The sequence below is a fragment of the Mustelus asterias genome, chromosome 19 (genome assembly GCF_964213995.1).
Source record: "Mustelus asterias chromosome 19, sMusAst1.hap1.1, whole genome shotgun sequence".
Lineage (NCBI taxonomy): Eukaryota > Metazoa > Chordata > Chondrichthyes > Carcharhiniformes > Triakidae > Mustelus > Mustelus asterias.
This window is the reverse complement of record NC_135819.1, coordinates 16,577,428-16,593,667: the sequence shown is the minus strand read 5'-3', so window position 1 is coordinate 16,593,667 and position 16,240 is coordinate 16,577,428. Positions and strand designations below refer to the sequence as shown.

At 43.6% G+C, this 16,240-nt stretch overlaps 1 protein-coding gene across 1 annotated transcript in view; it reads right to left on the bottom strand.

Annotated features, from left to right (window-relative positions):
- Positions 1–2,958: 2,958 nt before the first annotated feature.
- LOC144507643 (zona pellucida sperm-binding protein 3-like) overlaps positions 2,959–16,240 on the bottom strand; it is a 34,508-nt gene continuing 21,226 nt past the window's right edge. The window contains exons 8-9 of the mRNA XM_078234801.1: positions 9,744–9,919; positions 2,959–3,144 (exon numbers count right to left, since the gene is read on the bottom strand). Coding sequence (XP_078090927.1) covers positions 2,959–3,144; positions 9,744–9,919 — 362 coding nt within the window. The remainder of the gene's footprint in view (positions 3,145–9,743; positions 9,920–16,240) is intronic.

Below are 16,240 nucleotides of genomic sequence, written 5' to 3'. Positions count from 1 at the left end.
CCTATCTACATACCAATATCCTATCCACCGAGCTGTCCCTCACAGCTACGATGCTTTGTTCATTACAACCTATTAACTTACCCCCACCCCCCCATTCCAGACCATGTGATCTCCAGGGAGAGGCGAAAACCCAGAGTGAAAAACCCCAGGGCCAATATGGGGAAAAAAAAATCTGGGAAATTCCTCTCCGACCCCCTGAGGCGATCAAAACGAGTCCAGGAGATCACAATGGCCCCGATCGGAAAATGCTTCCCAACCCGAGTCATTTCCACTTCCACGAACACCATATGAATCCCCTGCCCCCGAGACAGGTTCCCAACTATCCGCAGTCTCACTCTGTACTGGCACCAGCAAGATGATCGTAGAATGAAGCCTTGAAACGAGAAACCAGGAACAATTAGCCCGCGCCGCTCCCACAGTCCAAAGATGTGCGGGTTCGGTTGATTGGCCAGGTTAAAAATTGCCCCTTAGAGTCCTGGGATGCATAGGTTAGAGGGATTAGCGGGTAAATATGTGGGGGTAGGGCCTGGGTGGGATTGTGGTCGGTGCAGACTCGATGGGCCGAATGGCCTCCTTCTGCACTGTAGGGTTTCTATGATTCTATGTAAGCTCCAATCGCTGCAACTCACTTCAATAATCTTTCAATCTCCCTTTGAACATTAGTGGATTGAGTCTATATGGATGTTACTTAATCTGATCAGCATTCCCATGCACTATTACATTGGTATTTCCCAGTTTGTTCCCACACGTAGCTCTGTGATTGGAATAACTCGGCTCATTTTGATTTTCCTCCGGAAGGTAACTCAATTTATCCCAATTTCTGACATCCAATCAAATTTGAGGAATGTCAAATTCAGAATAATCTGGATTTGTTTCTTTACTTGAGTTGTAACAACACATCCTTCTTCTGCTTTCCTTCCCCATCAAAATACCATTTCAGCATGTTAGAATGGTGTTCTTATCAAATAGTTTGCCTCATTCAATTTTCTTTGGATTTGATAGGCCCACTAAACCTTGCTGTTACTGATTCACCTACCATTCGCAATAGTAGTAAAACTTTCTCACTAACACTCGCATTTTTAATCTCATCTGCTTCTATTTTCATCACATGTTGTGCCACTTTTAAATGCTGTCCAGCCACCTCACAAGCCCGAGTTAATCTCTCCATTTAAAAAGTTTGATACACAGTCCAACAATATAGTTTCAAAATGCTGACTCAGCTAATTCTCCTTGCTCAATCTGAGTGGTCTTCTTAGCTCACCTCCGAATGGACTGAATTTAATGGCTCATTAGGTGAATCCCTAATTGCAAAGAGTGCAACTTGAATTCCATTGTTCTAATCCTCTGGATCATCCTGACACTAAGCCCTCAACATTGTCTTTAAGGTTTGATGTCACGGCTCTAATTCTCCTTGCGATTCTGGATGGTACACAGTAGATTTAAATTGCTTCACTCTGAAGCTATCCATAACTTCCCTGAATAGCTTTGATGTAAAATTCGATCACCCATATGATTGGATTTCTGTGGGACATAGAAACATAGAAGATAGGAGCAGGAGGAGGCTATTTGGCCCTTCGAGCCTGCTCCGCCATTCATTACGATCATGGCTGATCATCCAACTCAATAGCCTAATCATGCTTTTTCCCCATAACCTTTGATCCCATTCGCCTCAAGTGCTATATCCAGCTGCCTCTTGAATACATTCAATGTTTTGGCATCAACTACTTCCTGTGGTAATTATTTCCACCACCAAGGCTCACCACTCTTTGGGTGAACAAATGTCTCCTCATCTCCATCCTAAATGATCTACCCCAAATCCTCAGCCTGTGACCCTTGGTTCTGGACTCCCCCACCATTGGGAATATCCTCCATGCATCTGGGTCTCCTCAGTGACTCCTCTACAATTCTCTTAGCTGAATTATTATAGAATGGAAAGGCCTCTGGAAATCTGATAGATACATCCATTATGGTTAGCAAATACTGATTCCCACTTTTCACTTTAGGCAGGGATTCCACACAATAAATTAAGACCCTCATAAAAGATTCCTCAAATGCTTGAATGGTATTAAGGGCGCTTGAAGTTTCCCTATTATCTGACTTGTGACAAGTGCGGCAAAATTCAACCACATCCTTACGCAACCAGACAAATAATGTCTTTGTATTTTCGTTTGAGTTTCCTTCCCTCTAAATGACCTCCTACTGGTCCCTTGTGCTATCCACAGTACCTCCTTTCTATAACCCACCAATAATACAACTTGATGAACTTCTGCCCATTTTTCACCTGCCTGAATATAGAAAGGTCTCCATTTCTTCACATTATTTCTGATGTAATAACACTCCCGTATGGACTCTATTCTCCTGTGTATACTTTCTGATAAACCTGCTTTATCTCTACATCTTTCTGTTGCAATTCTGCCACCTTCCCTGAACTAAAGATATCTGTTTCATCCTCCACCTGTTCTTTATCAACCATTCGGTCAGAGATTGTTTTGATAACTGAACACAGCCTCTCTATCTTTACACCTTGATTTCTCCTCTTCTTGTCACAACCTGTGGCTTTGTAAACTTGTTACCCCACAGTTGGTAAACATCGCAGGATATGCTTCCTGCAACACTTCAGTTGTTTGATTTTTCCTACTGACTTTTCAACCACAGTAGACATCACTCCCATCTGTGATCCAGCTATAGCGCTACCCAGGATATAATGTGTCCCAGAAAGAGGTACCTTACATAACAAAATGCTAATTCTACATATTGCCACCATACCTGGCAATGGTCCTTCTGAACTACATATCTCATCACTCACAAGATTGACTTGTTCCTGTATGCTTTAAGATCTTAACCTCTTTACTGACTCCTCCTTGTACACAAAGTAAAACTTACACACACAAATAAAATCTTTTAAAAAGGTCTGACACATGCTTATCAACCATCCTCTGGATAGATTGTACATTCTTTTCATCCTCTGAACAGGTTGCTCATTCTTTTCATCCTCTGAACAGGTTGCACATTCTTTGGCACCTCTTTAACTTCAACCACGATTTCCTTTGCCAATTTCACAAATTCCACTGTTTTGCCCTGTTTTACTATGTCCGTCTTCCCAGTATTTTCCTTAAGCCACCAACACTGTGACTTGGTGTTCAACTTTATTAAAATGAAAACATTTAATGTTTCTTATCTCTCTTCCACCCTTATACTTGATTGAGTGTTTTGAAGAAGTGGCAAAGAAAATTGATGAGGGAAGGGCTGTGGATGTAGTTTATATGGACTTTAGTAAGACGTCTGACAAGGTCCAACATGATGTGGCGATGTCGGCGTTGGACTGGGGTAAGCACAGTAAGAAGTCTCACAACACCAGGTTAAAGTCCAACAGGTTTATTTGGTAGCAAATACCATAAGCTTTCGGAGCACTGCTCCTTCATCAGATGGAGTGGATATCTGCTCTCAAACAGTGCACAGACACAGAAAGCAAGTTACAGAATACTAATTAGAATGCGAATCTCTAAAGCTTTAAGTCTCTTAAAGACGAACATCTCGCCAAAGCCATCCCCACACCCCCACTTCTTGCCTTCAAACAACCACGCAACCTCAAACAGACCATTGTCTGCAGCAAACTACCCAGCCTTCAGGAGAACAGTGACCACGACACCACACAACCCTGCCACAGCAACCTCTGCAAGACGTGCCAGATCATCGACACGGATGCCATCATCTCATGTGAGAACACCATCTACCAGGTACACGGTACCTACTCTTGCAACTCGGCCAACGTTGTCTACCTGATACGCTGCAGGAAAGGATGTCCCGAGGCATGGTACATTGGGGAAACCATGCAGACGCTGCGACAACGGATGAATGGACACCGCTCGACAATCACCAGGCAAGACTGTTCTCTTCCTGTGGGGGAGCACTTCAGCAGTCACGGGCATTCAGCCTTGGATCTTCAGGTAAGTGTTCTCTAAGGCGGCCTTCACAACACACGACAGCGCAGAGTCACTGAGCAGAAACTGATAGCCAAGTTCTGCACACATGAGGACGGCCTAAACCGGGATGTTGGATTTATGTCACATTATCAGTAACCCCCACAGCTTGCCTCCTGGGCTTGTAGAATCTCACTAGCTGTTCTGTCTGGAGACAATACACATCTCTTTAACCTGTGTTGAATGCTCCCTCCACCCACATTGTCTGTACCTTTAAGACCTGGCTGGCTTTAGAGATTCACATTCTAATTAGTATTCTGTAACTTGATTTCTGTGTCTGTGCACTGTTTGAGAGCAGATATCCACTCCATCTGACGAAGGAGCAGTGCTCCGAAAGCTTATGGTATTTGCTACCAAATAAACCTGTTGGACTTTAACCTGGTGTTGTGAGACTTCTTACAAGGTCCAACATGGCAGACTGGTACAAAAACTAAAATCATATAGGATTCAGGGTGGCCTAGCTAGATGGATACAGAAATGGCTTGGTTATAGAAGACAGAAGTAGTGGAAGGGTGTTTTTCAGAATGGAGATCTGTAACTAGTGGTGTTCCACAGAGATCAGTGCTGTTGTTTGTGGTGTATAAATGATCTGGAGGAGAATGTGGGTGGCCTGATTAGTAAGTTTGAAGATGACACGAAGACTGGTGGAGTTGCTGATAGTACCGGGATTGTCTGAGGGTCCAACAGGATACCGATAGATTGGAGACTAGGGCATAGAAATGACAGATGGAGTTTAATCCGGACAAATGCGAGGGGATGCATTTTGTAGGATTAAATTTTAGTGTGAATAAATGGCAGAACCCTTTGGAACATTAACATTCAGAGGGATCTGGGCGTGAATGTCCTCAGATCCCTAAAAGTGGCAACACAGGTGGCCAAGGTGATTAAGAAAGAAAATTGTATGCTTGTCTTCATCAGCCGGGGTATTGAATACGGGAGTTGGGAAATTATGTTACAACTATATAAAACCTTGGTTAGGCCACATTTGGAATATTGTGTGCGGTTCTGGTCGCCACACTACCAGAAAGATGTGGCAGCTTTGGAGAGAGTGCAAAGAGAGTTCACCAGGACATTGCCAAGTCTCGAGGGTGTTGACTATGAGGAGAGGTTGAATAAACTAGGATTGTTGTCACTGGAAAGACAGAAGCTGAGGGGAGACCTGACAGAGGTCTACAAAATTATGAGAGGCATAGACAGGGTGGATAGTCAGGGGCTTTTTCCCAGAGTGAAAGTGTCAATTACAAGGGGGCACAGGTTCAAGGTGAGAGGGGGAAAGTTTAAGGGAGATGTGCGGGGGAAGTTTTTCATGCAGAGAGTGATGGGTGCCTGGAACGCGCTGCCAGAGGAGGTGGTGGAAGCAGGCACATTAGCAACATTTAACAGACATCTGGATGGGTACATGAATATGGAGGGAATAGAAGGATACAGACCAAGTAAGGGCAGAGGTTTTTTTTAGTTTAGTTAGGGCATCATGATCAGCATAGGCTTGGAGGGCCAAAGGGCCTGTTCCTGTGCTGCACTTTTCTTTGTTCTTTGCTATTTTTCTTTGTACATTTCTTTTTTAATCTGAGGCAAACTATCCTTGAAATCTCCAACAAGATCTCCTTTGCCTTGATCACCTGATGATTTCTCTTTTCCCGTTTCTATTCCTCACGTATTGGAATTGATGTCGAAAAGCAAACATTGATTTATGAACTAATTCCAAATTATCCGCTATTTCCTCTGCTAATCTCACAGTTTCATCCCCTTTGCTCTTCCACATTGAATTCTCACTCCAGCGGGAAGGGAATTTTAAAATCCCACCAAAATAATCATCTCCCTGTGAACATCATGCGGGTCTATTTTCAATGCTCTTATCCACCTGTCCAAATTACTTTGTTTGATTCTTTCAAATTCTATAAACATCTGACTTCCTTAGATTCCTAAACTTCTGTCTGTAGGCTTCTGGCACTAGTTGATAAGCAGTTAAGATGGCCTCTCTCACCATATCATAATCCTCAGATACCTCCTCTGATAGTGATGCAAACACCTCACTAGCTCCACCAACCAACTTTCTTTAAACCAACAATACCCACATGGTCTGTGGCCATTTTAATTGTTTATCTACTTTCTCAAATGAAATGAAAAGGGCTTCTACATCCTTCCCATCAAACCTTGGCAGTGCTTGAACATATTTAAACAAATCCCTCTAGGTCTTTGACTAAGATGAGTTAATTCTTCCTCATTTTCCTCAAGTGAATAGTATTCTCACTCCAAGCAAGAAACTACAAAAGGTCATGAATGTAGCCCAACCCATCACGCAAAGCAGCCTCCCATTCATTGCCTCTGTCTACACTTCCCGCTGCCTCGGAAAAGCACCCCGCACATTCTCTCTTCCACCTTCTTCTGTCGGGAAAAAGATACAAAAGTCTGAGGTCACGTACCAACCGACTCAAGAACAGCTTCTTCACTGTTGCCATCAGATTTTTGAATGGATCTACCTTGCTTTAAGTTGATCTTTCTCTGCACCGTATCTATAGCTGTAAACTACACTCTGCACTCTCTTGTTTCCTTCTCTATGAACTTTATGCTTTGTCTGTATAACGTGCAAGAAACAATACTTTTCACTGTATGCTAATGCATGTGACAATAATAAATCAAATCAAATCACCTGATGAAGGAGCAGCACTCTGAAAGCTTGTGATACCAAATAAACCTGTTGGACCTACCAACTTTGTTTAAACCAATAATACCCACAAGATCTGTGGCCATTTTAATTGTTTATCAATTTCTCAAATGAAATGAAAAAGGCCTCTACATCTTTCTCATCAAACCTCAGCAGCGCTTGAACATATTTAAACAAATCCCACTCAGTCTTTGACTAAGATGAGTTTACTCTTCATGTTCCTCATTTGATGCCACCATTTCAATCGCTGGTAAGTCCACTCAAGGACAGCGGAGGGAATTTGTGTGTGGAGCCAGATGAGGTGGGTGAGGTCCTTAATGAGTATTTTGCATCAGTATTCGCAAAGGAGAAGGATGTGGTGAATAGAGGAGGATGTTGACATTCTAGGACATGTTGAGATAAAAAGGGGGGAGGTATTGGAGGTTTTGAAAACATTAAGGTGGACAAGTCCCCAGGGCCAGATTGGATCTATCCCAGAATACTGAGAGGGGAGAGAGAAGACATTGCTGAAGCCTTGGCCAAAATCTTTGTATCCTCTTTAGCCATGGGCAAGGTACCAGAGGATTGGAGAGTAGCTAACATTTTTCCTTTGTTTAAGAAGGGCAGAAGGGACCATCCGGGAAATTACAGACCTGTGAGCCTTACATCAGTGGTGGGGAAATTATTGGAGAAGATTCTTAGGGACAGGATGTACTCACATCTGGAAGAGAGGCTTATTAGTGATAGGCAGCATGGTTTTGTGAAGGGGAGGTTGTGTCTCACACTTGAGCTCTTTGAGGAAGTGACAAGAAAAATTGACCAGGGTAGGGCAGTGGATGTTGTATGTATGGACTTTAATAAAGACTTCGATAAAGTTCCTCATGACAGGCTGGTACAGAAGGTGAAGTTATATGGGACCCGAGGTGAGCTGGTAAAATGGATACAAAACTGGCTTGGGCATAGAAAGCAGAGTAGCAGTGGAAGGGTACTTTTATAACTGGAGGTGTGTGACAAGTGATGTTCCACAATGATCAGTGCTGGGGCCTCTGTTGTTTGTAATATATATATATACAAATGATTTGGAGGAAAATGTAAGTGGTCTGATTAGTAAATTTGCAGATGATACAAAAATTGGTAGATAGTGAGGAGGATTATCAGAGGGCACAGCAGGATATAAATCAGCTGGAAACCTGGGCCTAAAGATGGCAGATGGAATTTAACCCAGACAAATGTGAGGTGATACGATTTGGAAGGTCTACTGCAGAAAAATATACAGTAAATAGTAGAGCTCTTAGAAATATTAGCATACAGAGGGATCTAGGCGTGCAGATCCACAGGTCCTTGAAGGTGGCAACTCAGGTGGACAAGGTGGTCAAGAAGGCATATTGCATGCTGGCCTTCATCGGTCGGGGCGTTGAGTATAGGAATTGGGAAATCATGTTGCAACTGTATAAGACTTTGGTTAAGCTGCATTTGGAGTATTGTGTACAATTCTGGTCACCACACTGCCAGAAGGATGTTGATGCATTGGAAAGGGCACAGAAGAGATTTCCCAGGATGTTGCTTGGTTTGGAGGATATGCGTTGTGAGGAAAGGTTGAGCAAACTTGGATTGTTTTCACTGGAGCCTCGGAAGATGAGGGGTGGGGGTGCAGAACTTGATAGAGGTTTACAAGATTATGACAAGCTTTGATAGAGTGGTATCTATCAAGGTTGAAGGGTCGATTACTCAGGGGCATAGGTTGAAAGTGAGAGAGGGAAAGTTTAAAAGAGATGTAAGGGGCTCATCTTTCAAAGGTTAGTGAATGCCTGGAACATGCTGCCGGAGGAGGTGGTGGAAGCAGATTCCATAACAAAATTCAAGAGGCATCTGGATAGATACAATAGGCAGGGATTTGGACCACGTAGAGGCAAGAAAATATTAGAGAGGTGTCTGTTTCGGCACAGGCTTGGTGGGGCAAAGGGCCTGTTCCTGTGTTGTACTGTCCTTTGTTCTTTGAAGATACTTCATCCTTCCTCACTCTTTCAGGCAAAGTCAACTTCAGCTGGTTTGCCAATTCCAAAAGCTTTGTTTTAACCACCCTTTGTAAACCACTCCAAGTGACCGCTTCCGCATCCAGGAAATATTAAGCTACTAAAAGAGCCAATTTAACAAGACATTCCTTATTTAACCTAACCTGTTTCTCAGTACCCACTGTCTGGGGCAGAGCAGGTCAGCGTGGCTGGATCACAGAACCCAGAGGAGAGCAGACTTCACCCATCATAGCCGTAAGACAGACCTGGGGAGCGAAGGCCAGTCCCACTATTTCTATATCATAGGTCCTGTAGGAACAATCGTTCAGACAGAATCTGAAGGGGGATTGAATTATGAAGCATCAACTTGTTCAGTCCTGCTCATTGTTTAATGAATTTTCCTATTCGCATAAAGGGATAGTTCAGCACATGCTTCAACTGCTCTCTGAACTTAGTCTGGGTAACAACATAAATACAGGTGTTTGTGCAACAACTCAGGAGCTGCAGCATGAAACCTATTTCTTGTAGAAAGCCAGGAAGCCATACAGAGTCAAATCCCAACCAATGCATTCGCCACCATATTGAATAAACCATCAGAATTGCCCATAAGAATATGAAATTCCCTGAGATAACAAAGAGCAAAACAATGGATTTCCTTCGACTCTCCATCTCGGGGTCTCTGGGACTCTTCGCACTGCTGTGAGCCCGGAGTCTCCTGCGGGCTCTGCTGCTCACTAAGATGTGTCTGACAGTTAAAGCATTCAGCAGCAGAATCAGAACAAAAGGGATCCCCGGAGTTAGAATGTGATGGAGAAACTCAATTATTGACCAGACCGGTGATTCCCGAACTATCCACGTTATATCGCAAAACCAGGGATTGTTTGCCAACTGATACCAGCCTGTTAACATAAAATACCAGAAAATGTTCTTTAAACAGCTCAGCACAGTCACTGCTCCCAGGATAACAGTGGCCATTTTCTCAGTGCAGTGTTTGCCTTTTAGTTTCTGGCAACAGATGGCCACAAATCGATCAAAGGTGAAAGTGACGGTGAACCAGACAGAACAGTCAGTGGCTGCATAGAGCAGGACAGCGTGGATATTACACACTGGAACGTAGCGCAGGAAATTAAAGTGCTTCTGGTAGACAATTGTAATGTGTCTGAAGATCAGGTCAACGATAACGACCAGTAGATCTGCCACTGCCATTGCCACCAGGTAACAAGTCACACATTTGGAAAGGGCACATTTTCCCCAAGAGAGGATGGCAATCGTCACTATGTTAACTGAGGGTGGGAAACAAAGAGATATCATACATCGTGCTCACAGAGTCACACGCTTGATTGTGTAATCTTTGGAAATGACAATGTGTTACTTGACCTTGTGTTTTATTAAAATGATTGCACTTGTAGATAACATTATCTCTGGGAGGCAGGGACCACCATTCAAAACAGTAAAGTAAAAGTTTATTTATCAGTCACAAGTAAGGCTTACATTAATGCAATGAAGTTGCTGTGAAATTTCCCTAGTCGCCACACTCCAGCGCCTATTCGGGTCAATGCACCCTAACCAGCATGTCTTTCAGACTGTGGGAGGAAAACGGAGCACCCAGAGGAAACTCACACAGACACGGGGAGAACATGCAAACTCCACACAGACAGTGACCCAAGCCAGGAATCGAACCCGGGTCCCTGCTACTGTGAGGCAGCTAACCACTGTGCTACATCATCCATTAAATAGAAACAAATATCTAGGGTGAAAATAACATGAGATACAAGGTTGCTCCTAGTTGAAGGTTTCCTCATGCTTTAGTGAAAAAGAGTTGAGTGTTGCAGCAAATAAGAAAGACCACAAGATTGGCAAAGAGGGACTGACCTCAGTGACCTTTGTTGGATGAGGATATCAGTCCAGAATCCTGCTGCTACTCATTAGCCTGGCTTAGGTCACTGTCTGTGTGGAGTTTGTGCGTTCTCCCCGTGTCTGCGTGGGTTTACTCCGCTTTCCTCCCACAGTCTGAAAGACGTGCTGGTTAGGTGCATTGACCCGAACAGGGGGAGGAGTGTGGCGACCAGGGGAATTTCACAGTAACTTCATTGCAGTGTTAATGTAAGCCTTACTTGTGACTGATAAATAATAAACTTTAATAAACTTAGCCAATAAGCCTGTGTTCATCCCCGGTTCTTGCTCCTGATTATTACCCAATAAACTAAGGTTAATTTTGGAAATTAAGGGGTTTAAAAGAGACAGCTACAGAGAGATTCGATGTACTGTTTCTGTTTTTCAAAAATTACTCATTGCAAGTTAGAAAAAAGTAACATCAGGATTCAGGAATGGGAAAGGTGACAAAATGGGAAACTACAGGTCAGTTGGCCCGACATTCAGCATCGGGAAAAACCTGGAAACTATTATTGAGGAAGTAACATAATTAGTAATATTGTCAATGAGATTGTTATCAGCAATATTGAATTTGTATATATATTTGTGTATTAACAAAGGTAAAAATGGGTTTCAGTTTCATTTACATTTTGTTTCTGGACCTTGGGGCCTGGGTGTCTGGATAGATTTGTGATTGATTTTGGGCTGGTTTGTATATATACACCTTGAAGGAAAGACACATCGCAAAAGACCAGAGCCAAGATTCTGCAGCTGTTCATGAAGGGTTTGATAGTGTCAGTGGCAGGAGTGATATGAAGAGATGGATTTAAAATCAGTCGCAAAGAATCAAAGGTGACACGAGGAAAGTCTTCTTACACAATGCGTTGTTCGGACATTCAATTTCCTGCGTGAAATCATGACCGAGAAAGACTCAATAATGACTGTCAAAAGGAAATTGGATCTAACCTTGAAAAGGGAAAAAAAACTATCGGCCAAGCAAAAAATACAAGGGAATGGAAATAAATAGACAGTTCCTCTGAAGATATCCCACTGGCAGAGTGGGTTGACTGGCCTATTGATGTCGTACAGTCCTACTTTCAATGGTTTTATGAGTCAGGGGCGGCACGGTGGCACAGTGGGTTAGCACTGCTGCCTCACAGCGCCAGGGACCCGGGTTCGATTCCCGGCTTGGGTCACTGTATGTGTGGATTTTGCACGTTCCCCCCGTGTCTGCGTGGGTTTCCTCCAGGTGCTCCGGTTTCCTCCCACAGTCCAAAACTCGTGCTGGTTAGGGTGCATTGGCCGTGCTAAATTCTCCCTCAGTGTAACCGAAGAGGTGCCGGAGTGTGGCAACTGGGGGATTTTCACAGTAGCTTCACTGCAGTGTGAATGTAAGACTATTTGTGACACTAATGAACAAACCTTAAAACTATAGTAACAAAAAGAGAGAGAAAGACAGAAAGTGAGAGATAGAGAGAGAGGTCAGAAAGTTAGAGAGAGAGAGAGAAAGACAGAAAGTGAGAGATAGAGAGAGAGGTCAGAAAGTGAGAGATAGAGAGAAAGACAGAAAGTGAGAGAGAAAAAAGAAATAAAGTGAGTTTGAAAAGGGAGTTGGATAAATGTTGAATTGGAAAGATTTGCAGTGGAACGTGGAATGTGGTTGCCAATGGGTCTATGAGGAGGTGTACGATTACATAGGAATTACAACACAAGGATGAGAATATTGAAATCAAAGCATTGTTGAACTGAGAACCAATGAGTGTCAGTGAGCGCAAGATGGTGGGTGAATAGGACATGATGCGAATTCCGATTCATGTCACAGAGTTTCAGGTAAGGCCAACATTATAGAGGTTTGCAACTGTGAGACTGCCAGGATCCCATTTGAATGGATGATCCTCGATTGGACAAAGGTCTGAGTGACATTTTATAGTAAGAAGTCTCACAACACCAGCCCAACAGGTTTATTTGGCAGCACAGGTTCATCAACCTGATGAAGGAGCTTGAGACTCCGAAAACTAGTGCTGCCAAATAAACCTGTTGGACTTTAATCTGGTGTTGTGAGACTTCTTACTGTGCTTACCCCAGTCCAACGCTGGCATCACCACATCATGACATTTTATACAGCAGATGGGCTCAAGTAGAGGTAGAGTTGAGTGACATTACAGAGGTGGTCAGGGTTAAAATTGAGAATGTAGAGGATATGGGTATAGGGTCAAAAGGAATGTTGAGGTTGCTGACAGTCTGATGCACTCCCAAGACGATGGCCAGGATGTGGGTAGATTCAGTGAATAAAGAATGAAGATTATGATGTGATTTCAGGACAATGGCTTTGCTCTTCTCAGTAACTACATTGCACGGTAGCACAGTGGTTAGCACTGCTGCCTCACAGTGCCAGGGACCTGGGTTTGATTCCCAGTTCGAGTTACTGTCTGTGTGGGATTTGCACATTCTCCTCGTGTCTGTGTGGGTTTCCTCAGGTGCTCGCATTTCCTCCGACAGGCCAAAGATGTGCAGATTAGGTTCATTGGCCATGTCAGGGAGACTAGCAGAGTAAATATGTGGGGTTGCGGGGTTAGGGGCTGGGTGGGATTGTGGTCGATGCAACCTCGATGGGCCGAATGGCCTCTTTCTGCACTGTAGGGATTCTATGATTCTATGAAGAGCCACTGAAATGGGTTTTAATATCGAATAATAGAAGATACAAACTTTCCAGTCACAACAACAGCAGCAAATGTGAGACAGTAAATTACAAGATCAGTAATATAGGTTAGCAATTGTCTGTCGAGTTAGGAACTGATTAGAGAAACTAACCAGCACAAACAGCAGCATCAACTGGGCAGAGTAAACGACAAAAACAACTAAACATGGCTTATCCATCTCATAGATGGATTGAGGGACTTACCAGGGACACCAACAATAGCGAGGATGGGATAGTAAAAGTATTGAGTAATTAGAAGTCTGTAATATATTCGACGCTGTGAAGAGAGCCAGTAATAATTTTCAGAGAGAAAGTCAATCTCCCAGGCGAAGCTCCTGTTCATTGTTGGAACGTTCCAATCGATTGCTCCCAGATTCTAATCTCTCCTCTCGCGAGTTGCTGATCCCTATTAGTGCTGGAGGTGATGCTGCCACTGACAGTATGCAATAACACATTGAAATGATCGCCCTATTAATAGAAGAGGGAAACCCTCCAGTGACACAATTAGGATCCACAGAGCCTGATATTAATTCCAGTCACTGAACAAATAGGGTCAGTTCACCCCCTTCCAATCTAACTCTTTGCAGAATAATAGAGACAGCACATTAGTGAGGAATTGACTTCAGGTCAGGAAAGCAGGATGTAGGAGCAGTTTGGCTTGAGACGAGATGGCATTGTGGTTAGCACTGCTGCCTCACAGCGCTAGGGACCTGAGTTCAATTCCCGCTGTCTGTGTGGAGTTTGCACATTCTCCCCATGTCTGCATGGGTTTCCTCCGGGTGCTCTGGTTTCCTCCCACATTCTGAAAGATGTGCTGGTTCGATGCATTGACCCAAACAAGTGCCAAAGTGTGGCCACTAGGGGAATTTCACAGTAACTTCATTTCAATTTTAATGTAAGCCTTACTTGTGACTAATAAATAAACTTTACTTTACTTAAATGGTAAAAGCAAGAAGTCACTTATGGGAGTGGTTTATAGGTGCCCTAGTTGTAATTACACAGAAGGACAGAGTATTAAGGAAGTGATAATGGAAGCTTGTACGAAAGCTACTGCAATAATTATGATGGATTTTAATCCACAGATAGTTTGGAAAAATCAAATGGGCAAAGGTAGCGAAGATTAAGACATCACAGCATGTTTTTGGGATAGTTTCTTAGAACAGCACATTCTGGATCCAACCAGAGAGCAGGCTATACTAGACCTGGTATTGTGCAATGCGATAGAATTCATTGATAACCTCAGAGTGAAGGCTCCCCTAGGTAGCAGTGAAAATAATATAATTGAAATTTATTTTCAGTTTCAGGGAGAGAAGAGTGCGTCCAAGAGGAGCATTTTATACTTAAATAATGGCAATTAGGAAGGCATGAAATCAGCTTGCTAAAATTTCCTTGTGTTGGAGAATCTAGACCTAGGGGGTCACTGCGACAGAAACATTGAAACGACTAGGCACAGGAATAGGCCATTCAGCCCTTTGAGAATGCTCTGCCATTCAATATCACCGAATCCCTACAGTACAGAAGGAGGCCATTCAGTCCATCGAGTCTGTACCGACCACATCCCACCCAGGCCATATTCCCGTAACCCCATACATTTACCTGACACTGGGGTCAATTTAGCATGGGCAGTCAACCTAACCCTCACATTTTTGGACTATGATCGTGGTTAATATATGATTGTGGTTAACCCTTTATCTCATACTTCAGCGCTCTCTTCTTGACACCTTTAGGATCTAGAAATCTCTCCATTTCCCACTTAAATATATTCAGTGATTTGCCTCCTGTTCGAGAGAATTCAACAGGTTTGCCACCCTCTGAGGAGGCCTGGGGACTTTGAAGTGGCTTGAGTTGGTATTGAGTTGGCAGGAAGGCCTTCTGAATTTTAGACCATAAGACATAGGAGCAGAATTAGGCCACTCGGCCCATCGACTCTGCTCCGCCATTCAATAATGGCTGATACTTTTCTCATCCCCATTCTCCTGCCTTTTCCCCATAACCCCTGATCCCCTTATTAATCAAAAGCCTATCTATCTCTGCTTAAAGACACTCAATGACCCGGCCTCCACAGCCTTCTGCGGCAAAGAGTTCCACAGATTCACCACCCTCTGGCTGAAGAAATTCCTCCTCATCCCTGTTTTAAAGGATTGTTCCTTTAGCCTGAGGTTGTGCCCACTGGTTCTAGTTTTTCCTACTAGTGGAAACATCCTCTCCATGTCCACTCTATCCAGGCCTCGCAGTATACTGTAAGTTTCAATAAGATCCCACCTTTCAGATGGTTCCAGAATCCAGATTATGAATCGTGACCCTCCTGAGGGTCTATGAAGCATGAGTCCTGGAAATGAAGGCATGACTCCATGGAAATTGTGAGAGCTAGAAGATGCCTCCCCCTACTACTAGGCTTGATCCTGTGCCAATGAAAATTGCAGATGCGAGGAATCGTGCTGGGAAACCTACAATTGGGTTGCGGCATTTAGACATTGCCCTGGACTAGTTATCACTTCACAAAACTACGGAATAATATCTTCAAATGTGGCTAGGTGTCATTGTATGATTTCTAATGCTCCTGTGAAGAAGCTTGGATGATTTATTATATTTGAGGTTTTTTTCAAGTTTACTTATTAGTGAGACAAGTAGACTTACATTAACACTGCAATAACTCCCCTAGTCGTCACATCCTGGTGCCTATACAGGTACACTCAGGGAGAATTTATCGCGGCCAATGCACCTAATCAGCACGTCTTTCAGACTGTGAGAGGAAACCGGAGCACCCGGAGGCAACCCACGCAGACATGGGGAGAACATGCAGACTCCGCACAGACAGTGACCCAAGCCGGGAATCGAACCCGGGTCTCTGGCGCTGTGAGGTGGCAGTGCTAACCACTGTGCCACCATGCTGCCTATGAAAGGTGCTACATAGAAACACATTGATGTGGTTGTTGCTGCAGTATTAACAGAGGCCAGAGGCCCATCTCACTGTAACCTAGAAGGATGAAAAATAGGAGTAGGAGTCATAGAATCATAGAATCACGACGGTGCA